The following is a 26,673-nucleotide window of genomic DNA, read 5'->3' as shown; positions in this document are numbered from 1 at the left end:
CGTAGCGGTTTGAGATTAAAGCCTTAAATCCGATTAGAGGAGTATGATAATAAGGAGGCAGATCATTCCTCAGTGTCTTCGTCTGATTGTCAGCCTTAATAGAGCCATTGTCAGCTCGGCCCAATGCACTCTGGGAGTTTATCAGCGCTGAAAGCTGAGCACCAGGGCTAATTGCGCTCTCGCTCACTAACATGCACAGTTACTGCATAGAACTAAGTGAATAACACAAAGCTCTGTTTGGGGAATACAACCACACACAGAGTTTATAATAACACTCTGTGGCAATACTTCACCCTCTGCCAAAACATAATGATTTCTTCAGCTACAGCGCCATTCTTACCATACGGCAAATCACGAGGAAATTGACCGCATGTGCAGTGTCTAAAAACACCATTCATGCAGCCAGAGATATCCGGTTTCTGACCTTTTAATAGAACGTTTTCTTTTTTAGGTTTGGGCTTGTGAAAGACAGCCCGGCAGCACAGAGCGAGGCATTGATGGCGTTTCCAGTCATCGGAGGGTTTCTGAATAACCCTGCTGCACTGGAGTGTCATCAGGATCATGTGGTTTTCTGACGACGTTCAGACACATCCGGTGGTCCAAGAAGTCTTTTAAACTGGTATAGTTCTCACTTCTTGGGAACCCACAGCATTGCACATTTCGGATGCGCGCCTAACACCTCATTAAAGGTCTCCAGGATCGTAATGGAAAACCATGGCTTAGACCGCAGGATGTTAACTGTGAACTGCACAGACAACACCACCTTTGCCTCACTGTCAATAATCCCGTATCAGACATTTTTACAAGATTGTAATCCTCAAGTTATCACTTCCAGATATGAATGACCATTTGTTAACAATTTAATATTTCTTCTCTAAAATGGTAATTTACCCACAAATAATTTTATATTGGACTCCCTCTCATGTCGTTCCAAACCCGTTTGACTTTTCACTTTTTGCAAATCTCAATAGAAGATGCGTTGGTAACCAAACAACACTAGTACCCATTGACTTCCAATGTAGGGACAAAAAAATCAATGTAGAAAGTCATACAGGGTTTGTACGTCATGTGCGTAAATAAAATATGACGGCTTTTTTAATTGTTGGATGAATGATTTTAAGCAGGTTATGCATTTAACATCATCATTTTATGAATTTATTCTCCTAACATTACACTTTAATACTAAATTGCTTTAACGTTAATCTCATGTTCTTCACGAAATCCTAGAATTGTTTGTATTTTAACAAGGCACTAAACTCAGCAGTTCCACGCACCATTTATTTCCGCTTTTAAAAAGGCAGCAAAAAATAAAATGGGAAAAAAAGGAGTCAAGAGTTGAAGGGTGAATTTGGTTGAGCAGACTTCTAATGTCTATAGATCACTGATTTACGAGTGGCTGTGACCAGTCAGTCACTCGGAGCTGTAAATTAAACTGTCAAGCTTGTTAGAATCGAGTCACACTTGTCTATCTCGCCCAACTCGGAGGAGATGTGGGCAGGTTAGTTTGGCTTAGTGCTAACAGCCCCTGAAAGCCTCCCTGTCAGACGAGACTGCTGCAGCAGTCTAATCCTGAAGTAATCCCGACCCTTCCTAAAAGAAGAACACGGAGAACACCTGCAAATTACGCAGATTACAGGCCCGGGCTGTCAAACAGGCTGTCAAGCCCCTCCGCCGAGGCGACGGGAGAGCTTCTGCCACTCGTTCCTAATAATCCCGGCGCAGTGATTAATCTGAACGGCTCAAAGGTGTGACAGCTATCTTCACAGGGAGGCTGAGCAGGTAAGTATCCCACCTGTCAAAGCACAGTTACTCTTTCATGTTTAAGTGAGATCATACGAGGGACGAATGGAGTATGTACGTCACCTGCAATCATTTTGCATCACGACACTACCCTTGGCACTTGTTGAATTGAAGAAAAACGCAGCGATCATTTCTTTAAGATCGAGCGAGAACAGCTGGGTGCTCCGCGGGGATGTGTGCCGTGATTGACTGATGAAAGTGTCACTTCGCTGCTGAGCATGTGTTCCACTTAGAGAGAACAAGGAACGCGCACACGCACCCACGTCAGCAGATGCATTATCTCATGTGCTGCTAAAACACCCATCAATCGCAGTTCTAACACATGCAGGAAGAGAGAAACCCATGCAACTCATCTAATATACATCACAGACTCTGAACAAGAGATCCATTCCCTACCGATACCGCATATGACATCTGTGTAATCGCTACGGCAGCTCTGCGACACTTCTGCCGCTGTGCTACAGCCCGACTACGCTGCTGCTTTGTTTAATTGAACTTGGCCGTTTATCACAGGAGCCTTGTCTTTTTCTGCCTAGGCAATGAAATGAGAGTGAGAGAGAGAGAGACTTATTAAGATGAGCAAGACAAAGGATCGATACTGGACCACAAAGGGCACGGGGATCAATGTGAGCTGAGTGTAGTGTGACACCTGACACGAACGCTAATATAGAAGAAACAGAAACTACCAGACACTCGCTCACTTTCATTCGGACAGAAAAAAGCACCGGATCTTGTAAATGAATTAAAGCAATGTGATTATTCTGTGCGTGGAACTCGGTCGGTAAGGAAAGGTTGTCTTATGATACCGGCGTCCACGCTGGTGCAATGCTCTTCTCTAAATACTCATGTGATTTATAATAGCAAGTAAAGAGCTTCATGCAATAAAGACACTCTTTCCATTTCCTGATCCTCGAAAAAAAGAGGTACTGATTTAAAAGCTCGTATTTACTGTAAGAAGTGTCTGATAGTGCTGAGGAGGGGGGGGGTGAGATAAAGTGAGTAGTGTTTAGCTGGTTATCTGATCTCAATATGGTAGCCACAATGATCACCCGAGTCTTGATATCAAATGAAGGTACTCTTCCTTTCTTTAGGTGCAAAGAAATGACAGAATTAGTGCATAAATCTATTAATTTATTCTGCCACCTCCGTCTCCTTCCATCACAGGACTTCTGGAACATCTGCCGGTACAGACACGGACCCCCGGTGCTGAGGAATCACACGATACAAGCGGTTCAATCTAAAATAAAAGCTCAGCGCAGGGCTAGGTGAACTCATGCATATACACGAGTACATTTACATTCAAAGGTGCACAGCTGGATTGGATACGGGTGACAAAGGGCGCTAAACCCCCACTGCCCTCGGTTATTTGATGTTGTGAATGTGGACTGTTTTCTTTAATCCTGGTTGCCATAGTTAGCACCGATGGAGACTCGTATAAGTGACAATACTTCCTGCTTAATACACAGTACAGTGTTTATTTCTCCAAAGACTGGGGGCCTCATCCAACAAACACGATCGCCCACTACCACATCTATTCTTCTTATTATTGAAATAACATGTTCAGAGTAAGTTAAAGGTTGGGGTGGGTTTAGGGTCAACAGTAGGGATGTAAATTTTCAGGTATATCACTAATCGATTATTATTCAAATTACTGATCAATGAATCAATAACTCAATACCGTAAACCGTACATGGACAATCAATTGCGCAAATCAACTCCACATAATAGCAACCGTTGCAACAAATAAAATACCATGATGCATGCTAAATGTTTAGCGACACAATGGACCCTAAAGTTGAATTAATCTTACATTCCTTTTGCACGGACGGCATGTGTTTGATTGTTTGAGGAAAAGCTAAACATGAATACAAAAACATTTTATAACAAAACGAAAACCTCGTTAAAATATATTTTATATTTTTTGTATAGTTTTGATACATTAACTGTTATTCTAAAATATGGAAACATCTATACAGTAACAAAGAATGAATAAGTGACACTACGTGACGTTATAAATGGTAATGTATACTAAACTAAGCAGATACAGGGGCTTTCACTACACATAAAGACACAAGTGAGAATATATTTAGCCAAATATCGCTTTAGTGTGCAGTGTAGTGTCATATGATAATCGATGAAATGATTAATTGTAACCATCTGAATAATTGTTAAAGGGATAGTTCACTCAAAAATATGTTATAATTTACTCAGAAGTCAATGGGTAGCGATGTTGTTTGGTTACCAACATTCTTTGAAATCTCTTCTTTTGTGTTCATTCATTGTGTTTGAAATGACAAGAGGGTGAGTAAATGATGACAGAATTTTGATTTTGAGTGACCTATCTCTTTAGCATCTCTAGACGAGAGTAAAATGACAATCCATGCAGACAATGTAAAAGTGAGGATGATTTATCAACACATATGTACACAATAATTACATCGCAATTTTTTCTACACTAGCACGAAGATGAAAAAGCTGAAACATTTCAAATGAACATCCACAATACACACACTTATCTTCCACACTTATTGTCATCACCTAATCAGCCGAGAGGATCAAATCCGGACACACTAGCACTAGCCAATTAAAGAGCGTGATCACACCACAGGGCAGCAGGGGGCAGTGTGTGGGGGCACTAGACCTGCTGCCCTTTCACCACTTCATGAATACTGCAAGACTCCGAGTCAAACAAATAAACAAACATGTGCGCGCATGTGGAAACACACACATATACACAGTGTCACTGCAGCAGAGTTTGGAGATGGAGGAAAAAGAAAGGGAGGGAGAGAAAGGGAGATCTGGTCACTAGGGCGTTCATTTTGACTCTTAATCAAGTCTCAGGCGGTCTCTGTATTTCCAACCGTGCAGCGGCACACCCTACAGGGGCCGACAGGCAGCTCTGTGTGTGCGCATGTGGAAAAAAAATGACACATATGGGTCTCACGGGTCTACACATGTATGACAAGTGATGACAGGCTATTTATCGAAATCCAGAACTGAATGAGGTGTTAGTAAAGTCACGAGACAGTACAACGTTGCGATGACCCTGCAGTACCTTCGAGAGCTGCTTGCTGGCGTTGAGTTGCTTGAGAAGTGAGTCCAGTTGCACTTGTGCTTGAGCGTGTCTGCGGTTCTGCTCTGTGGCGAGCTGCTGCGCTGCTCTTTTGTCGGCCTGAAGCGCAGTAACCTGCTGCTGGAGGGACAGAAGCCGCTGTCGCAAAACACCAGAGGTCTGTTTTCTTCTTCTCGACATTTGTCGGGAGGCACCTGAGGGGGGAGAGAGGAGTACACACACTTAATACTACAGTCAGTGTCTTTAAAGATGGCAGTGGATACACGAGAATTAAGCCGTAAACTGTCAATGTACACTGCAAAAGAGTGCAGGCTCCAAAAGATTTAAGCGGATAGTCACCCAAAAATGAATATTCCGTCATCATTTTCTCACCTTCATGCTATTCCTAACCTGTATATATGTAGTTGTTCCTCTGAACACAAAGAAAGATATTTGGAAGAATGTTTGTAACCAAACAGTTCTGGGGAACTACTGAATAACCATAAGAAAAGAAAACAGAACTGTTTGGTTTCCAGATTTCTCAAAATCTCTTTTGTGTTCAACATTACAAAGAAACGTATGCAGGAACAGCTTGCAGGGGATTAAATTATGACAGAATTTCCATTTTTGATCACTTCTGCGTAATCATTTCAATGTAAAAATATGTTTCCTATGCATGTTTTCGATTTGGTGACTTCATGACTTCAAGTGGTGCTTTTTTAACATCAATATGTTTTTTACAATTATTGGGTCAGAGGTATGACATGGTTCTAGTTTAACCAATGGCTTGAGTTTGGTGTGAGGTAGGATATTTGTCTAATAATGGAAGACAGAAATGAAAAAGCTCGGTTTTCTGATTTATCTTTGATTACTATATTTACTGCTCTTGTTTTTTTAAACAGTCCAGTCAAATTTTTGCTGTATTTTTATTAATTTAACTAGCACAAATTTAACTAGCACATTTAATACGATCTATAAACATAAATAATATGGTATACAACAGGTTTTTCTTCATTTGACTATATGTCATAGTTTAAGTTAACCAGACATTTTTTTCACGGGTTGTCACAAATACTTTTTTACTGCGTGTTTGACAGTAGCTTTTCTCACATGAAACATGGCCGGGATGCAAAGAGCATACCTTGATAGGTTCTAGGGAACTGGCTTGGGATCTGTGAGAATGCCACCACTGTGATGTCGAAGTACTGCTTTTGTCAGACCACCGGCCCCCTCCTCTAGAGAAAACCAACCGTTGCCATCTTTTGTTCCGAAATTTACCTGGCTCCATTTATAAAGCGTGATCTACTTGATCGCATCTTCAGAAACATAATTGTTTGGTCAAATTAACTTTTTACTATTAATTATAAATAATTTTGATCGGCAAACATTCGGTGCATCCTTAACAGGAGTGAAAGAAGCGTTTGGGAAAAGCAGCTTTGTGATTTTGGCAGAACTGGTGGGTAAGATTTTTTGGGTAAAGAATGTTTTCAATATTAAATTGCCCGGACATTCAAGAGTCAACAGTTACTCAAGAAACAAGCTGTTCTTCATCTTTATTGTATCAAGTAGGTTACCTTGGAATTGAATGTTTCCGAAGTGAGAACGGGCCGAACGTAAATCCTCCTCAGGCCTGTCTATGGGGCAAATCAGCATGTACCTGGAGCCCTGCAGACAGGGGATATGTGGAAAGACAACAGATGACAAAATAAGCTGAGGTAACAGTTTAACCTAACGTAACGTGGCGGAAGAGTGACGGAGGAAGCGTTTGTAGTCACTTCAAAGGAGCTTCGGCTTTTCCCCTCGTTTGTATCGAACACTATTTAAAAAGGTTTTGATCAGTCTCTCTCTCCTTCTCTTGCCACGGGTTTGATCACGGATTTATCTAGAAGCTCTTTGCTGTGACACGGGCGGCGCAGCACTCTGCTCCACTGTCACGCCGATGTGAGCCAGCGCGGATGACGAGTACACAGAGGCATTCAGGCAGGATCTGAGAGAAGGCTGACAGCTGTGGAGCTGAGAGGAAGAGAAAAGAGAAGATATGAAGCTTCCCCGTTCTCCGAGGGGATGGGGGAGAGCCAACAGATCCCTGAGAGACTGTCGAGAAGAGATCGCACTTCATAGGAACAGACACCACTGATACTCATCTCCCAGTCAACGCAACTGTTTACAGTCAAGAGGAAAATATTTTTTCTTTTCACTAAATGAGAAAGGCAATTTCAAGGTAAAATGTCTAATTTTCTTTAACGTTCAAAAACTTTCTCCTATCCCAGGTTGCTGTAATTGCAGAAACAAATACAAGTAATTAATTCAGAGATGCATTCCCCAGAAATGTGGAAAAACTGTCTTTATCAAAACATCGCTTTGTTTGTCTCAGAATCCTTACCAGCCTGAAAGAACAACAATGGCAAAAACCATAGCGTACGCTTGACTATCTGTTCATCCGATGAAAGAAGATGGGTGGAGAGTTAAGGAAGTTTTTGTTGTTGTTAATTTGCTATTCTGCTTGATGATGCCGGCGGCACAAAAATAAACATTTAAAATGTTTGTAGACGAAATATCAAACTAATTCGGTGTGTGCTCTCAAAAACCTACATTAAGTATTGTGGTAGTTAAAGATGCAATATGTATCTTTTTATCTATAAAGTCATCTCGGTTTAAAATGCAGATGGGCAATTCCAGTGTATGGATGAAAATATGACAGTATTAAAAATTCGAATATTGCTGTTTGACAAACCTTAGTTCTCTGAGGTGCTTGACGGTTCGGCGCAGAGTATCGACTTTCTAGACTGTCAGAGAACTCTTCATTTTCACTGTGGACATAAAGTGACAACTTTGTGAGATACAGCATCTATATGAAAAACAGGCAATTAAAAAGAGCAAACAACCATACAATTGAACGCAAACCTAAATATTTCATTTGCAGGTGCAATGGGTGCGTGTGTGTGTCTGTGAGTGCCAACTGCCAAACTGCCAAGACACACAGTATTCTTGCAATTGTAAACACTGCACTGTGTCACTGAATAGCCTCTCAGAGACCGCCTTGGAAAGGTTCCAGCATGCTCTTCTGTTGAAGCAGCGATGCATTTGGGTGAAATAAATCTGAGAACTGGTATCATTGAAAATCCTCATGCCATCCATCATGCCACAAACCCCGACGCAGTAGCCCACATAAAACTTTCATGAAATAATTACTGATGATGCCGCTTGATTTGGGGAATGTTTAACAGCTTGTAGACATCTGGTGGAGAGCAGAACGGAGTCGTTCAAAATGTATCCCGTTAAATTACATCGAGCACAGGAAGAGGAGGAGAGAAAAGAGACGCTGGGATCGGGGTGAAATAGGAGTGTCACAGCATAACGGAATTGATTGGCCCACGTTTGCCTGGGACGACGCCTCTGTCAGGAATGAATATGCAAAGGAAGCACAAATTAAATTAACCTGCCAAACTGTCAATTTTAGGCCTCGTGACGGTGGGAAAATGGCATTGGGCAGAAAGTGAGGGGCTGTGGGTGGGTTCAGGTGCATCCTGGCAGCGCTCCAACTCCGCCGTTCAGAGGTGGCTAATTCTACATGCAAATTTCAGTCAATAAGCTCCTAGGCAAGACATCCCAGGGTAATTCAAAGGATCTGACATTTTTCTCTCTTTTCTGCCCCCCTTCCGCTTTTTTCTCCTCTGAATACCAACGAGACAGGAGCTGAGATTCAATCACCCGACTGCTTGTATTTTTGCATATGCGTGCTGTCCCTACCGTCAGAAAAATAATGAGAGCATGAGAGACAGAGAGCGAAAAGGAGACAAGGATGGTGAAAGGTGGGGGAAGTACCTGTCTGCGCTCATGTCCTCCCAGTCGTCCTTGGCGGGACTGTCCATCCTGTTCTGTTTGGAATGCGCGTGTGTACCACTGGAGGCCGTTCTGGAACGGAACCTGTTGTTAGTCATCGCGAAAGCTTTGGCCTTGCACAGAACCGAAGACCGATGGAAATCTCGCTCTGCTCGAAGCACTCCAAGTTCTTGTCGGAGCTTCAGTAGCCTGCTTCTGGCCTGGTTTGCTGCTTTGATGGCACTCTCCGCCTCTCTCTTGAAGTTCTGAAGCTGTGCGAGCAGTCTGTCCCGTTCGGCTCTAGCTTGGGCGTCCTCTGCTGCCCGAACGACCGCGCGTTGCTGGAGTAGCTGAATTTCTCCAGCCAGCCCTCTGTTCGTTTCCTGTAGCGCTTGATTGTCATCTCGCAGCCGCACAATCTCACTCTCCAGAGAAACCATTTGTGTCTGTAGCTGTTCTATCTGTTGGTATAAGCAGACGCATCAAATTATCACATTCTCCCGAGCACTGTTTTGGCCTTTTACCCTCACTGGCCTCTACAGAGAGGGTCTGTTTTGAGGCAGGCGAGCAAGCAGTCTACCATTCGCCCAAATTTGTTACTCATGGCTAAACATAAAAGTGGGCCATTTAGGCAGCTTGTCAAATCCTGGTGGAGGGTGTGAAACAGAGGAGGAGATGCCTGCTGGGTGTATACCCCCAGGCAAATCGCTGCCTTTTATTTAGCACTCTCTCTGCCGTACCGCCATGGCACGGCACCTTTCAAACAACATTAGGCCCCTTTACGGGTGGCTGACAACGACTCACCCCCCCCCCCCTCCTCCTCCCGGCACTCCATCAAAAATTATTTCATTTATAATGCGTTTGCAAGAGCACATAAACAGCAGTCTGCCCCTGTGGGTTATTAAGTTTAACATGGTGCTTGTCATTCGGTAATAAAGGCGATGACAGCCCCCATTACATGACCATATGGCAGCTGCTGGCACAGTTTACAATGCCATCATCTGCTCCGAATTATTCTACAAACCATTTCAGTCCTCCGCTCACAACGTTTCTCTCACTTCTCGCCAGCCCCTTCAGCAAACGGCAGCCTAAATTTTGCTTTGGGGGAAGTGAAGTGCTTCAGAATAGACTGTGGGAACGATCTGCTCGGTCTAAATACTAATGACAAATGATTTACTGGTGTTAAATGGCTGAAGGATTGAGCCATTTAGCATGTGTCAAATACTGGAACTGTCAGCAAACGCACAAAAAAGCGGTTTAGTCGTTTCAAAGGTGTCTTAAAGAATCTGCCGTGCTGTTTATAGTCCTGGTGGTAATGGGTTTGAACCAACACATCACACTAAAGGAAGACAGGTGGTTTTTGCTCTATAAACTGTGATGGTAGGTCATTTCGGGAAAGCCACAATTACTGAGCTTTACAGAGTGCATGACACCAGCTCTAGATCACTGCAAGTTTGCATTACATCATATTTGTCCACATATATATATATATATTTATAATCGGGTTACTTCATTGATATCTAAATGCATTTGTATAGCTCTGCGTGAACTTTAAAGAGCATTTCTGGGGCCAATAGCTCATGGCTCTTGCTAAAACATTTGATGAAAAATGTACACAGTAGGCAGTCTATAGTTGGTACCTTTTTGAAAGTCTGTTCCACTCTTCGGGCTGTCTTAATGGGGGTGCTGCTCCTCCTGACCTCCTCCTCCGGCACCTCCTCAAACAGGAGCTCTGCTAAAGAAACAAAAGCTAATAGTGTCACCTGACAGCCTTTCCCCCTATAAAAATCAATTATCATTAATGACACATAATTTCTTTCCAACTCACTATTCATCTGCTTGAGCTCCTAAAGTGGCATTTAATGAACGGAATTAAAAAAGGAGATTCACAACCATGAATCAAAGCCTTTTTGACCCGAAGCAATCTTGCTGGTTATTGAAAAGCAATAGAAATGAATTTTGAGTGTCATTTTCAAGGTATGATGGAGTTTGTGTTTTGACTTCATGGCAGGAACTTTGTTGCTATGCTTGTTTAAAGAAGGGGAAATAAACACATTTGGAGGGCAGAACTTCCTGTAGCCTCGGGTTGATAAAAGTTTCATGGTGAATGTGGAGGCTCATTTGTCGAATGAAAATGTTGTGAAATATTTAGAATCTGCTTTTTTTCCACGCTGACCTTTGGACAGACAGGCAGAGCCGAAATTCTAGTGAGTCACTGGACTGTCTCTCTTTTGCGCACACACACACTCGTTCGTCTATGTGCCTGAACACACACTTGTCTCACACTGAAACCCTCAACAAAACACTCTCACCTCAAAATATAGGTGAATGCACATATGCACACATAAAACATGCTCGTCTCCGTGACAGCTGAGACGTTTGTTTCTTAAATTACCCATCACTGTTGTCTCTTGAAAATGTCAACTCGCATCAGATGATTCCTGGCCTTCTTTCACTGGGTCCCGTTTGACTAATGTGAAAATCCTAGCCTTTGGTTTTATTGTGGCCTCGCTGCAGGTCATAAAGCACTGCTTTTATAAATGTGTGCAAAACTAATGTTTGTGTATAAAAAAGAAAAACATTCAAAGAAGGGTGCAATGTGAAAAAGAACAGCTCTGCTTGGGAGGGCATTTATTGACAGTGTTGTCTTGATTAGGTCACACGGTCGATATTCATCTCCAGTATCACAATGTGTGAAGTTCACGCGCTCTTAATTACTTTCATCTCATTTATGACAATACCAGCAAACTAAAACACAAGAATGTTCTTCATATCTTTACAGATGGACTAATGTGAATATTGTATTTATATACTCTCTACCCTCTATTCCAACATTTTAGTTTTCGTTGTTCTTTGGAACCAAAACAAAGATAAAAAACAGTTTTTTGCCTACAGTAGGCATGAATTGTGACGGAATGTTCTCAAGCTTCATAAAACAACTCTGTGTGTTCCATGTTCCAAGTGTTCTATAAGCGTACACAAATGGGTTGGCAAAGAACAAAGTAAAAACCTAACCTATCAGTGTGAGGTGTTCCTCTTCTCTCCAGAAGGACACACTAATGTTGCAACAACCAGAACGTATCAGTGATATCCGCAATAGAAGAGCATTATGCACAGTACAGGAGTGAACTTGGCTGTTTGTGCAAATTCCCACAGAAAGAAAAGCCACCTTAAATCAATTTAATAAAACGGTCAGTTCTGGTCCTTGATTCTGATTGGCTGAGCCGAGTTATAAGCAGTTATAAAACACCCAGATTTATAACTGCCTGCGTAGCCTTAAAGCATGTCTACACTGGATGTGACCGGCGTGATATGACAACCTGCTTGTTCTTAATGGGTTTGTCGCGTCCCGCCGCATCCAGTGTGGACAACAATTTTCCGGTTGTATTATAATAAGTTTTACTTATTTGCTGTGTTTTATTTTATAAAACTTTGCTACGCATATGAAAAAAATGTTTTATATAAGCAATATGCCGTGAAGCAGGGGGCTTATTGCTTTATTATTTTAATATTACTGCTTAAATACTTACTATACTACACTTTTGTTTTTCACCAAAACCATTCTATACCCTCAAAACACTTTGGACACACAACAAGAGTCACTCGGAGTTCATTTATGAAGCATTTGTGTGCATCTGTGAACTAACCTTATTTAGGCAACCAATAAAAGTCATCTTAACCTAAATGACCATATTTACTCAGGATATGATATTAGAGGAGCTGGAAAGGATCAGCTATATTCCCCCAGGGGGAATCCTTCCGGGTTTTAATAACGTGACATTAATAGAACGAAGACAACATCTAAACACAAATCAATTACATTTATTCTATTTCGTTCCACAGAGTATAAGTGTAACTGCATTGATGCCTGTGATATATGTATAGGAAAGAACAGTGACAGATGAGCGTAATACCTTGTTTTTCCTCCTGTAGGTTCTGCTCTGTCTGCTCCAGGACTGCCTGCACGCGTAGAATGTTCAGTTGTTCTTCCAGTTCTGCTCTGATTTATGAAGAAAACCAAGAGGAAGGTGAAAACAAAGGTCTTAGAAGCAACCGTTAACATGTTAAAATATTATTTTAGCTGTATCGAGTTAATGTAATTGGACAAAAGTATTGCCCTATGGCTATGACTGCATTTACATTCGTGGTAGAACGTCTACTTTGATGAGGTATATTTTTCTGAGGACACCCCACCCCTGACCCCTCACTTTCAGATTGGGAAGGACCTGGCTAGAACATGTTCTTATATACGCTGTATTTGTTATTAGCAAGATGACAAAGAAGATCTTTTCTACAATTGCACATATCACAAGTATTGGCCAAAAATGAAATTGCAATTTAACACATGGCCTATTTACAAACAATAAAACCAGAGTATATTTCAGTTTATTTACCGTGTAACTAGACTGCGACTTTAGTTTGTGCGAATGTGTTTAGTCATTCTATTCATTTCTATTCCACGCCGTGCATGCAATACGTTTCTGTCAAAGTGTGTTAAGCCACTGCTTTAGAAACTTCCCTTTTTACCTTTAAACCGCTTCAACTCTGACACCATCCAAATCTCTCTCCCACTGAGATGGAGATATAAAAAGAAACCCTGCTAATTAAATAGCTCTTAATTCGCCACGAAATCAAAGTGCTAAGTGACAAGCAACATAAAACCCCTGGCTGGGGTGTGAGGATTTCTTTCCACCTAGACAGGGATTGGGGTGGGATGCGGGGGGATCGAAACAGACAAGTACAGAATCTAAACCCAATTAAGAACCACCAATTAGCTGTATTCGTTCTAGAGACTAATTAAAAGGGGCAAAAAGAGGCACTTTCAAGTTATTATTAGGACCCAAAAGAAGTCTGCCGAGGATGGGGGTAGGCCCCAGCGAGACATCTGCACCTGAAAGTTCCCCTCCCATTTGTTTTAGCGCTGCAGAAGAACTTCAAACTCTCGGCTGAATCGCAGTGGCTGAGTTCACCAGACTCACTTCTTCTCGGTATAGGAACTCTCCAGCCGTAGCACAACAAGGGAACCAGTTATAGCTCTTTTTTTCCATTAAACAACACCAAATTAAAAATCATCTCACTTTTCTAATCGCCTTTCACTTGTCACGTGCACTCTTATAATAAACTTTCTGATGTAAGCAGCACAAGGTGGTTTATTAGCATTCCAGCTGTAGAGATCAGCTGTGGGTCTCTTATGACCCTGCCAGCCACTCTATCAAAACACAGTTACTACAGCTCCTCCTTTCATGTCAACAGCATAGATTTGTTTTTTTCCGAGGTGGTGTGAACCTCTGCTCTGTCAATCCCCTCTGCTTTTCAGTCCCAGCGTGTTTGCGCGAGTACATCATTTGAATAACAGATGTTTATTAATACAGGACGGTTAACAGGCCCCTCTCTAGAGCTTCCATGCTGTTTGGATTTATTTCGGTGTAAATAAAGATCCGAACCAGAAGCCTCGGAGATAGAAGGAAGAGAATAAGTAGCGAACCGAAACCGCTGTGACTGGATGTTCTTTGAACACAGCACAAGTAGGTCAAGGACACATGATGCGTGCTGCTGAAGGTTTATCACAAGCAAAGATGTACAAAAAATCAACAATCACACGCACATACAAATCGATAGACAGAGGGCTATTAACAAACATCAAACGTATCTTTAAAAGACAGCGTGACCTGACTTCAGCACAGGGGGTAAATGCTTACAAACATGTTTAATGAACACAAATTCTCACAATACAATATTACAATAAGGGGAGAGAGTAGCGAAGGAGCAAAACTAAACTAATTGCTTGTTAAATATAGTCTCAGGGCGGAGCGCTTATGACCCAATGACAGTCGTAATCCATCTCTCCCCATCATGTGATCTTCCAAGTAAAGAAGTCACAGGCCACAGAGCAGTAACTTGCAACCCCAGTCTCGCACTGACATTTTACATTTTCATTGGCTTTGCTTCAAGAACAGGACAATCAAAACCAGGAACATATCGAAAAGACAAAATCGAAGTGCAGAAGAAGAAGTTCAACCCCTCATGAAAAGAACACATCTTAGGCTAAATGAAATGTTCATCCCTGTAACATATGGCAAATGATCAACAAACATATTTATTCTGATCACCACTATTGCGTAACTATGGGTTTCTGTCTAAAAAATGAAGAGACGATTACAATCTAAAACCTCAGGAGTGACATAGTCATCCAACTGCAATGTGAAAAATTGAAAGCATGATAAGACCAATGAAAACTGTGACTAAAGTCAAGGCGTTGTCAATTTACAACACGTAAAATATTACTGTGTTATTGCTTTAAAGTGAATATGAACTTGTTTTCTTTGCTGTTTTCTTTGAGGTCTGAAAAAATACAGAGCATCTTTTCTGTTCTCCAGTTTTCAGTTTCTGCAAATAGAAAAAATATTTTCATTTGAGATTTGGGAGAACTTTTGTTAGTTCACAGAATAAAACAAAAATGAGAATTTTACCCAAACACATACTGTACCTATAAATAGTAAATTCAGAAAAAAAGTTAACGTTCTTTGAATTGGTGTCTTAATCTTTTCCACATCTGTATATTTCAAAAAAATTATATAAAAATAACACAAGGCAGTCAAAACTGAACTCAATAATGTAGTCATTATTAACTCACCCTTGTGTTATTCAAACCCCTAATGGCTCTGTTAAAACAGAGATTTTATTTATCTGTTGTTTCTGGTCTTCTGCTTACGATGGGAGTGAATTGCTTACTCTCAGTGTAGGAGCATAAGCAAACAGCGCAGTTTACTCCTTTACTCTTGTGTTGTTAATATGTTCTGTATATTGTCACACATTATTAAAAATGAAGCTCTAAAACTGCTTTAGCCACGCAGTTAAGGCACATAGAAGGCACGCGGAGAGAAGAGGCAGGGGTCATGATATTCATAAAATAAAACATTTAATTGCAGATTACATTTATTTAGTATTTTATGAAGGTTTTGTGTACTTTCGAAGCTTGAGAAGAGATAATCAGTTTCACTTTAAGAGGAATGAACAAAACAACCATTCTGTTTTGCAAAGAAACAAAGATAGCCATTGTGAATTGAACGAGTGGAGTGTTGACAAATAAGGACAATTTTCTTTTTTGAGCAAACAAACATTTTAACATCATGCACATTCACACTATTCCAGTGTATATGGAAAGACAATGTAGCATTGTAATGCTGAAAATGTAAAAGTATTGTGTAACATTGTATTGTTATTCAGACTAGTTTGTCCTGTTTTCACTTAATAAAATAAAATGTATTTGGAAATTGGGAGGATTGTTGTCAGTAGTTCACAGATTTAAACAACTGATCATGACCTTAAACTAAAAATATTAAATTTACAAATAAAAAAAAGTACAGAAAGACTGAAAATTATGTTTTTTTTTCAAGAGCTGTTCATCCTCAACGGAGATGGAAATAACAGCCATGTTCATTCAGTAGCACAGCAGTCTTGCAAAAAAATAACCAGCTTGTCAATGCAGACAACTAAAGCTTTTATATAAAAGAAAGAATAATGACCAAAAAGGTGTCCAAGCTGGTACTTGTAAAGGTGTACCTAAAAAAGTGGCACTTATTAAACAATCATTTTGTTGCTAAAAATAAAATGGTAGAAAAAGTTGGCAGAGCGAGTACAAATCTGAATTACTAAAATGGCCGGGCAAGCATTGCTTAAACATTGTTGTTGAGCCCCAGAGAGACTAAAATTAGCAAATTTGCAAACTTTTATATTTAAATATACCACGTTTAAATGTGCTTAATCTAGCTAAGATGCACGCAGAAAGACATTACATTTTCCTATTCTAAACGATTGAGCTAAATGGCGCAGCAAAACATTCAAGCCTTCAATAGTGAGCTGCATATTTTAGGGCATCATTAATCAAACAAATAATTAATGGAGGGGCAAAAGTTGTGCTAGTCTTCAAAACAGACATCAAGCATTTTGACTTTAAACGTTCTTCCATTTCTGTCTCTCTGTCTGGGACCCAGGGCAAAAAGACACTCATTACTCCTAATACCTTATAGCAATCAAGATGAAAAGCAAAAAACAGCAGCACAAGAAGGGTAAACTTTATTAAACTTCATTAAAGTCAAAGTCGGGGATCATGCCTGTAATGGTCACTCTCAGTGGAGGGCGAGCAGCGTAAATCATCTCAAAGGCTTTTTTCCAGCTTAATGGCTGGGTAATTTATACTTTGATGTCGTTTGAGTGTAGCTATCACTGTCTAAGGGCTGTTTATTCTGTTTATGAGGCCTAAATAATTCCTGGCTCTTTTTACCCACAGACCCTAAGCAACAATTAACAAGTGCGGACATCTCCAGCACAGACAGATGCATAATGAGGAAGAAAGAGCAAGTGGAAAAAAAGCACCGGGGGCGGGGGTAGATTACAAATGGGGGGATGTTCACAGTGCAAATGATACCACAGCAAATGCACTCTTGCATCGCTACAAAACAAGATATTTTAATCTCAATGCAGCCGGCGCTCAGCTTTATTTGCCCCAGCGATGGACTGAATTGCTCAATTGAAATTGAAATTTCTCTCCGGAGTGCCATCCCGGACCTGTTCTTGACCATGGGTGCGGGTGGGCTCGCTGTTATTAAACACGGGCATTCATGGGTGCCTTCATGCTGGTTTTAATTTGCTATTAACAGTCTGCACATATGTCCCCGGGGCGAAGAAAAAGATCTGTGTCGAAATGCGCACACAAATACAGTCAGGCGGTAATGATCACAGTTTGTGTGCTGTTTTAATGCTAAGCGACATTGTGGAGCGCTCTCCGCACAAACACGGAGAGTAAGTCCATTTGGACTCCGTGTCCCTTTGAATGGGCAGGATGTGAAGGAGAGCTTCTGACTGTGAGAAGCACTTGAAAATCCGAGTGCGGCCCACCGCTGCTCCGTAGCAGCCTCCGCCGGCAATTAAGACGGCCGAAAACTACAGGCCGCAATAAGGTAATTAACCATTAGCAGATCATTGCAACACTTACGAGCGCAACCTTCACAAGCACAATCATCCTAATATGGTCAGTAATATGGCAGCTTGCCATTTTCTTCCAGCGCGTATGCGTTTCCGCGGCCCATCCTTAATTGTTGGCCATCAACAGTTACCGAGCTTGCCGCCCCGCATAACAGCTTGATAAAGAAGCACGGCCTAATTACACCTCGTGCTTTCTGACCCGCTCCTCTTACTGCAAACAACAAATAAATAAAGCAAGGTTAAGTGCAAACGAAGTTGGAAATAGGAAGAAATAAGGAGAGCGCGTACGGGGCCGACGTTTCCGCAATCACACAGACAGTCGGTAATGTTCGTCTCGGGCAAGTGGAGATCAAAGGCACCCTCCAACCCCACATGGTAGGGCTTTATTCCCCCTTCCTTTTTTCCCTCCTGAAAGCATGAGTTCGGCCGGCCCAAGTTTACTCAGCGCTCGCTGCAATGAGCATGACAGGGATCATGGCTAACCCCGAAGGACAGGTGCTGCGTGGCTGGAAAGAGAGCAGCTCCCTCGTGCTCCTCGCAGGTCACTTCCAAGCAGTACGTTAGCGCGAGTGCCGCAGCAGAAGGCCCTTAACAGGGAGTGTTGGCTGCTAGCCTGTAATTAGCTTGGACAGCTCAGGCTCAGAGAGAGAGAGCGAAGCAGCCAGGCTACATCATAATGAGCTCAGCTGGGATTAGGAGGACAGGCAATGGGCGAGGTGGGGGCAAGAAAATAGTGAGCCCTCCTGTACGAGCGAGCCGGGGGTAGAGATCAAGCAGGGGAGGGCCAGGCCGCGCTGGCTGCCAGGGTTAGACCCCTCAGCAAAGGATGGGCCAAATGAGGCCTGGCAAGGAGAGGGCCAAGGCGGCCTAATGAAGCGCGACAACTCCAGCAGACGAGATCAGCAGTAATTAACACACACACGCACATGGACTGTCATTGAATGTACCCCTGAAATTCTCAAGGGAGCGAACCTCGAGACAGGAATGTCAGTGTATTTAGCTGCTATAAATATCTGTAGCTGCACCGAGCGTCTGCAGTCTTGTTTTCATTAGGTGGCTTAAAAAAAGAAGTTCGTTGTGGACAGATTTCATTTCTTGGACAATAGATTCAATACACTTCAACACAGTTACAGTCATCTGAGTTCAGCCATTCCTATTAGTACCTCACATGTGCAACAAACACACACAAAAGTTACACATACACAGCATGGCAGTATCGTTGTGATGTTTCTTTTATAAATGTGAATTCACAGTCAGAGGAAAGCTAATGATCTTCTGTGGTATCCTGCCATGTGCTAAAAATGACTATATAAAAAGGACACTGTGATACACTGGCTGACAGCTCAACGGGACCTGACAAAACGACACACACTTACTTGTCAGCGAGAAGCCTCTTGTTTTCTTCCTTACAGAGCACTAGCTCGTTCCACAGTTCATCGCTGTCCTGCTGTAGTTGTGTCTTGCCTCTTAGCCTACACAATGTTAACAAAACACAAATAAACGTGAAGCGTTTCTCCAAGTGAGTCTGCCTTTTCAAAAGCTGTCCGCCCCCTCAAATGATCACTTGTGATTGAAATTATGACATGTATTTTTAAGTCTTAGCGGTTCATAAAATGTCATCATTTACTCCCCCAAAATTCTGTCATTTACGCTGCCTCTCCTGTCATGTCTAACCCTTCTACAGAACACAAAAGATGATGTTTTAAAGGATGTCGGTAACCAAACAACGGCGGTATCCATTCACTTCTAGGCACAATAGAAGTCAATGGACACCATCATGGATTGATGATCAACATTCTTATAAATATCATCTTTTGTGTTCTGCAGAAGGGTTTGACATGACAGGGTAGGGTGAGTAAACGATGACAGAATTTTTGAGTGAACTATCCCTTTAAAGAATATACACCCACGGAAAAAATTAAGAGGCTCCAAATTTTCATTTCAAATCAGCATTTGTCTGTTGAATTTCAACAAAATCAAACCTCAGGAGTGATATAAAGTCATCCAACAGCAATGTGAAAAAAATATATATGAACTTTGTCTACATACATGTACAAATATTATTGTAGTATCGCTTTAAATTGAATATGAACATGTTTTCTTTACAGTATTTGGGGTCTGAAATATATTTTCTGACATTTTGCCCCGTTTTCATTTTCTGCAAATAAATGCAAATAGAATCAATATTTCAATTTCTATCAATATGTCAACATTTTGCAGAAATATTGTAAGTAGTTCACAGCATGGAACAAAAATGATAATTTTACCTAAACATACCTATAAATAGTTGATTTTAAAATGAGGAAAAGGCTCTCTGAAATGGTCTTTTAAGTTTATCTGTGGCAGTATATTTGATTTATTTTGATGCCTTGAGGATTTCATTGATACATCATTGTTATAGTAAGAGAATGGACCCAATGTTTGTTTAGCCAAAATTTGTTCCCATGATAAATTGATACATTCACAAAAAAGAAAGATTTTGTGAATTGAGATCCTTAAAAGTGACTTTGTTTGTACTTGTTTAATAGTGTCTTTGCCAGTTCTTTGCTCTTACACTGCAATAAAAACCAAGCAACAAAACGTCTCTCAGTTTACGCAGTCCCTTCCACACACTACAATACTGCACAAGTAGCACAACTCAACAACACAAATACTATTTAAACCCTCAGATCCACAGATCCTTTCCCCTCATAACGTCCTTGAACTTACGGTACAGCACAGTGCCTCTGGGTACTGTGGGAGCAGCCCTACATCATGTGAAAACATTCCCCCTCAGAAGCCACATCTCACCTAACAGCTTAACAAGCAGCAGCCCTGAGATCTTCTGTCTTAATCCGTTGTGAAATTCAGTGTTTAGGCTGTGAATGGTCTCCTGAAGGACATAATCGCAAACCAGAGCTCAGAGAAAAGGCATCTCCATTCCCCTCAAGCCCGCTTCACCTTCTCTGCACATCTCGCTTCATTACACGGCCGAGAAGTAAACTGCGAGAACTTTTTGGAAAGGCAGTGGCTAATTGCTTTCATTCGGCGAATCTGTTTATGAGTGCAACTTTGATCAGCGTGCGGATGTTTTAATAAGTTTTAATTTTATTTACTCATCCCAGTGCTCACAGTCTGATTTAGAAATAGGAAAATTCCTTCTGGAGAAAAACGGTGTATGTTTTTGCGCTTTCCTAATAGTGCTAGAGAAAATCATGAGTGACGTGGCGAGTTACACAGGGCTGCGGCATTCTAATGAGATGTTAGTCTGCAGCGGAGAGCCGAAACTCCTGCTGGGGTCCTTTTTCGCTCTTGCTAATATATACGTAATAATGCTAACTGCTCCAGTATATACAGACCGGACCATCAGTAATAGTTCTGCAGCCTGAAGATGGTGGCTCGCTAACTGATTTTCAGACATCCGCCTTATTTGCATAATTGTTAGAAAACTAGCGCAAACAGCGGGTAAACGAAACGGCCCTGCTTTTTTGGCACTAGCAATTCGAATAGTTTAGAAAATTGTCGGTGACCTGCTCTTAACTTTTTGATGGGCACATATTTGCACGAGGACACAAATTGTTGTCTACGGTGATACGTTCACGTTGTGCTATTGTTCTTATGCCGGCAGGCTTCGCGTTGATTGGCTGTCATAATGATGCATTGCAATACATGACAGGGAATCGGTGAGAAAGGTCAGAGGAACTTGTTTAACCGATCACCCCTCTTCCGCGTCTAAGCAGTGAGTGAGAGGTGGCAAAATTTCAGCATCAACAGTCGATAGTTGTGACATCCCCTATCATTATCGATGTGTTTTGGGTTACTAAGTAGGCAGCTGGCCTTAGCAATGGGTGGGTAAATATCAAGCTCTGTATGGAATATAAATGTCCCAATAACAACAGAATGGAGAGCTTAATAAAACAAGAGCTCTTCGGGAAAGTAAGTGTTCTTTTTCTCTTATCAAAACTAAGAGCGAGGAGATTATCAGAGTCTCTTTCTCTTACAATGGAACACACACACACATACACACAGCAGAGGTGGTTGAATTCACACTCCTTTCACACGGGATCACATTGCACTGCTGTTTTCTTTAATTAACCCAAAGAGAGCAAAGCTGACAAGGTCAACACTTGCATCCCATGTGGATACTCAACATACGCTTCCATTAGATACGTTTAAAAGGCTCGCGAAAAAGAAAGGGGAAAATGTTAAGGGGGTTGGGGAAATTGTTATGACATTTCACCGCTTCTAGGGGTTTAGGTTAAAACCAAAGACTCGGAGGAGGAAATCAAAACCTTTTTCTTTCAATCTTTTTTCACGGATTTTCTCTTTCTTGCTTTTCTGCCGGTATACACCGTAACCTTGGCCTTTTCGGGATGAAGCACTCGTCTTAAGAGGCAAAGCTCGTGCCACATTTCATAGAGATTAAAGGAAAAAAATGTAACCTGACCATTGCCAGTAGTCACACCCTAAAAACACAGTTGATGAAAACCTTTATAGTGTTCAATATGCAGATGTGACTCTTTAAATAGTAAGCGCTTACAAGTCGTGCGTTTCTTCAGCTTTCTTCAGCTGCTTTGTCACTGTCCTGTAGTTGGTCTGAATGACACGTAAACGGTCGTGATGTTTGGCATGGGCTCTTCGCAGATCCTCGTTCTCTTTAATCTGCAGGGCATAAAAACAGGTTATACGTGCAGTCGAAATCTACGGACGCTCCATTGTAAGCAGGAACATGCATCTAATAAGAGTTTAAATATCAAAACAGCTATTAAGGTATGGTTGACCTTCGCTTATTCTACCAGTAGTTTCAGACGCCCATCTTTCTTGCAATTTATTGTGTCAAAACAGTGTAGCGGACAGCAGGCAGATGGCATCCCAGGCCGCCCACTTCACAGCAGTGTCCCTTTCAACTGCTGGAGTGCAAAGTGTTGTGAAGGTTACATTGGACTCTTACTTCCTCCTCTGAGTATTAGCACAAAAGAAGTACTTTTGGCATCAGATAAGACATGTCTTACAGAACATGTTCACTGATGTGGAAGAAATACGCTCAGTACAACACAAAACACCAGCGGTCTGCAGTATTGGGGTGCGTCTGTAAAATGCAGAATATACATGTGTATAATATATTCACTAGTCTATTTCAGTTTTTTTCCAACTGTCAGTGAAGTCAACATATATGCATACAGTGTACATGCAAATGGAAAGTTGACAAATAAGTGAATAAATGTGTCCTATGAGGTTTAGAAAAATGTAACAATAAAGATAAATCTCATGTAAGATATTTTATATAATATAAATAGAAAAATATATTATTAACAGTTTGTTTCCTAATCCAAAAGGACACATGTTCGGTATGTTGTCAACCACCCAAATCTAAATAAGTGTGTAAATAGTATGAACTTAAAATCTGCCTCAAATAATATGCATTCAAAACAAGTTTATAAACTGCTGAAGTATTCTACACAAAGCGGATTGAGAAGACAATAAAGTATAGTTATTTTTATACAAGATTTTGTTCAACTACTGCGTGTAAAAGAGTATAGCCACAATATAGAAAAGCCACCTTGCAATATCTTCATAAGTAGAGGATAATAATGTCTTTACGGACACACTTTGTTCTGAATCTCCAGCCAGCGACGTAGGAGACACATTAGGGATCACATTAGGGATGCAGTGATGTTTTCTGCTCATAATAAAATCAATATACCTGAACTCTAAAAAAAGACTGTAGGATGCTTCTTGAAAGCATTGGGCAGATGTTGCTTGCCGAGAACAGTGGCTGATGTTTTTTTATGACGATAGTAAAGCTTCTTTCCGGAAGCATTGGTTGTGTCTGCTCATGGGGACTGTCACAACTCAATGCACCTTTAAGAGTGATAGTTCACCCAAAAATGTTTATTCTGTCATCATTTACTCACCCTCTTGTCATTTCAAATCTGTGTGGCTTTCTTTCTTCTACAGAATACAAAAGAAGAAAGATTCTGAAGAGAGTTGTTTGAGGAACAGTGACATCCCCCATTTACTCGCATTGGTTTTGTGTCCATAGGAGAGAAGTGAATGGGTGTTAGGTTACGAACTTTCTTCCAAAATGTCTTCTCTTGTAATCTACGGAAGTCACACAGGTTTGAAATGACACGAGGGGAGTAAATGATGACAGAATTTTCATTTTAAAATCCTTTTAGCGCACTGAAATGTTTGTGCCCTGAACATTCCCACAATGCAATGCAAACACCAGTGATCACTTATGCTCGCTATTATGTTCTCTTACCGGAAATCACATCTCGCAACACATTTTTTTAATAAAGCCATCTAACTGAAATTGCATGAGCCAACTCAATAAACATCATAAAACGCAACAGAACTTTAATTACAAAGGTTTATTATACTTTATGTATAAAAACATCTCGCTAGCCAGTGCCCGAACCCGTGTACACACTATACTGTTTCACAACCTAGGGAGCTAGGATCTGATTGAGACACATCCAACAACATCCTTGTTCTAGATTTACAGCCATGAGAAGACGCAAGTGAAACCCCCCACAACAATCATCAGCTCCCATGAGCAAAGCTTCCCATTAAGGTACCCTCAGTGGCATGTTCCAGATTGTTAAGGACCTTCTGCACTGGGCCTGACTCTCATGACTCCTCAGGGCTCTAGATTTTCATGCCAATGAAACGAAATTTCGTTAGAAGTCACACCGGTGCGACTGCAAAATTGCCCACTCTTTTTGATTATGTGCTGCCATTTTCTATTGCATATGGGAAACACAAACAGCCAAACGATTTGAAAGTGGGACAAAATAACAGTAGCTGATTAAACAGCACGGCAAAAATGAATTATCCGCACAGCCAAATGGACAGCGCAATGTGCCCGCCTAGACAGTGCAGACGAAGTGTACTTGCGGACCGTACTCATCTGGGCAATGCAGACCAATTAGAAAGGCGTTGTGTAAACCAGTAAGGAAGCGTGGTGCAGCTCATATGAATTAGACACAGAATATTCCCTTTCAAACCTCTGTGGGAATCCCACATATGGAGTCATGTGGGCTTCCCATAGAGGTTCAGAGAATAAGCTAGCTCAAATCATATAAACATCCCCGACATTCTAAACAGCAATGAAGACAAAAAGGAGAAAATATTTTTGCACAAACACAAGTTAGAAGGCTTTACAATGCACCTTACAAAACTGTCTTTTGAAATAATCTATTCTATTTTTAAACCTAATACTATTCATAGGGCTTTCGGAAGTATTGTTTAATTCTGGTCTTTATATTTTGCATCACAATGGTTTCATTGTGTTACAGTTCTTATGATTCTGATTGTTACTTTTAGAATGAATAAACATTCTTACCAATACATTTCCATCACGGTTTCATTCTTCCTTCATTCATTTTGAAACAGCTTGCATTTAAAAAAGCAATGAAGTAAATCAAATGGCTTATCCATTGTTGTATCTGCACAGAGAAAGTCTGGGTTCAACTGCGCACTAGAAAAGCATATTATGCATATATCTGTGTCTTTCTTGCATTGATAATAATGACTAATCCTTTCAAATGTTCCAAAAAAGTCACATTTACATGAACTGTTGAACATCCCTCTTGAGCTTTTCATATACTATTAGAGCTGTTTTGTCATTGCTTCTTCTGGGAAAATAGCACTGATAAGCATTTCTACGCCAACCTGGCACCTGTAGCATTACTGTGGCCTGACATTTCGCCCTTTCAGCCAATAGGAAAAGGCTGGCTTTTCTAACCACTTAAACCCCCCAGCAGGAGAAACGCCTCAGTGAGCTGGGTCGTTCCCCAAATGTCCGTAAATATTGGTCTCTGCCTCATAGCTATTTGAAGAAAACAAATGGGGGGGGGTGGCAGGGGTCTACCAAAGATTACATGGGACTTTTCAGGGGTGAACATATAGATTTTCCTGACAAGACGGCCCTCTATTATTCTGACCTTAGCCGAGGCGAACCCTGCCAGAGACAGCAAGCGCACCTTTCAGCTTGAGTGGCCAGGGCCAGGAGACTTGACGAAAGGCTTTCTGAAAGGGAGGAAAGCTTGTTTACCGCTGCTATGACACGGCAGCCCTGCTGGGCGGGAAATGCAGGGCCCTGAACCCTGTTATTATTAACAAGGACAAAGAGAACAAGCCAGCCCCAGTCTGCCTGCCAATGTGACAAGTATGGATTTACTGCTCAGAAATTCACAAGAGGACATTCAGCCTTCAAACCCAAACTGAAAGAGAAAGACACTGAATATGAGACGGCAAAGCAAAACAAAGCAGAGCACTAATGAAGGGCTGCTTAGATTGAGTGCTCGGCGTTTCACGTCTGAGTGACACCGTGGAATAAGGCGTCTGTTTATAGCGCCCTCACACACATTCACCTGGGCATCAAAATCGATACGAGCCAGCGCAACCTCCTTCCATGTGCAGAGGGTGAGGACTTTCGCACAGCTGGAACCGCCGACTGCCACTGAGCGTTACAAACTTACAAACTTTTGACAGACAAAAGGTTAGACTAGATTAGTTTACCTAAGACTTAAAGAAAAATGAGAGAGAAAGAGCATCCGTGAGCAGAAGAGAAAGAAAGAGGCATGAAAAGTCAAAAGAGAGACATGGATGATTGGTTAGCGAAGAGCGCAGGTTCTTCAGCAGTCTCCCCTCCCGCTGCCTCATTGCCTCTGCAGACAGTCGATGTGTGTGCGCGCGCTGATGATGAAGTACTGAGGTCATGTAGAGGGCAGTGGTCAGAGGACAACAGCAGTCTCCACCTGGCATGAGCTTCTTCATGTCTAAACTTTGCCAGGCTACAGCTGAGACGCACACCCGTACACACACGTATGCAAATACACACACTATCATTCACCCATGAGCTGAAAGGCTGCCAGTGTATGAGACCTTCCGTGCACTGTTTCTACAGGACATTAACTCAGCTATGCTGTAATTGTATTTGGTAATAATAGAGCCATCAGGCACAAGGGTGGAAAGACCTCTCTCTCAGGGGGGGACGCGAGGAATGTCGCTAAAATGTTCACGCAAGG

At 41.5% G+C, this 26,673-nt stretch overlaps 1 protein-coding gene across 2 annotated transcripts in view; it reads right to left on the bottom strand.

Annotated features, from left to right (window-relative positions):
- The window catches only part of cntln (centlein, centrosomal protein), a 68,125-nt gene that overhangs the window by 18,226 nt on the left and 23,226 nt on the right, over positions 1-26,673 (bottom strand). For both annotated transcript variants that reach the window (XM_079463464.1, XM_079463465.1), the window contains 8 exons: positions 22,179-22,300; positions 19,036-19,131; positions 12,589-12,674; positions 10,315-10,409; positions 8,678-9,135; positions 7,587-7,662; positions 6,427-6,517; positions 4,856-5,067 (listed from right to left, as the gene is read on the bottom strand). In XM_079463464.1, coding sequence (XP_079319590.1) covers positions 4,856-5,067; positions 6,427-6,517; positions 7,587-7,662; positions 8,678-9,135; positions 10,315-10,409; positions 12,589-12,674; positions 19,036-19,131; positions 22,179-22,300 — 1,236 coding nt within the window. The remainder of the gene's footprint in view (positions 1-4,855; positions 5,068-6,426; positions 6,518-7,586; positions 7,663-8,677; positions 9,136-10,314; positions 10,410-12,588; positions 12,675-19,035; positions 19,132-22,178; positions 22,301-26,673) is intronic.

This window comes from Barbatula barbatula (genome assembly GCF_947034865.1).
Source record: "Barbatula barbatula genome assembly, chromosome: 8".
In the NCBI taxonomy this organism is placed as follows: Eukaryota; Metazoa; Chordata; class Actinopteri; order Cypriniformes; family Nemacheilidae; genus Barbatula; species Barbatula barbatula.
Note: the sequence above shows the minus strand (reverse complement) of the source record. Positions and strands in the feature narration are given on the sequence as shown.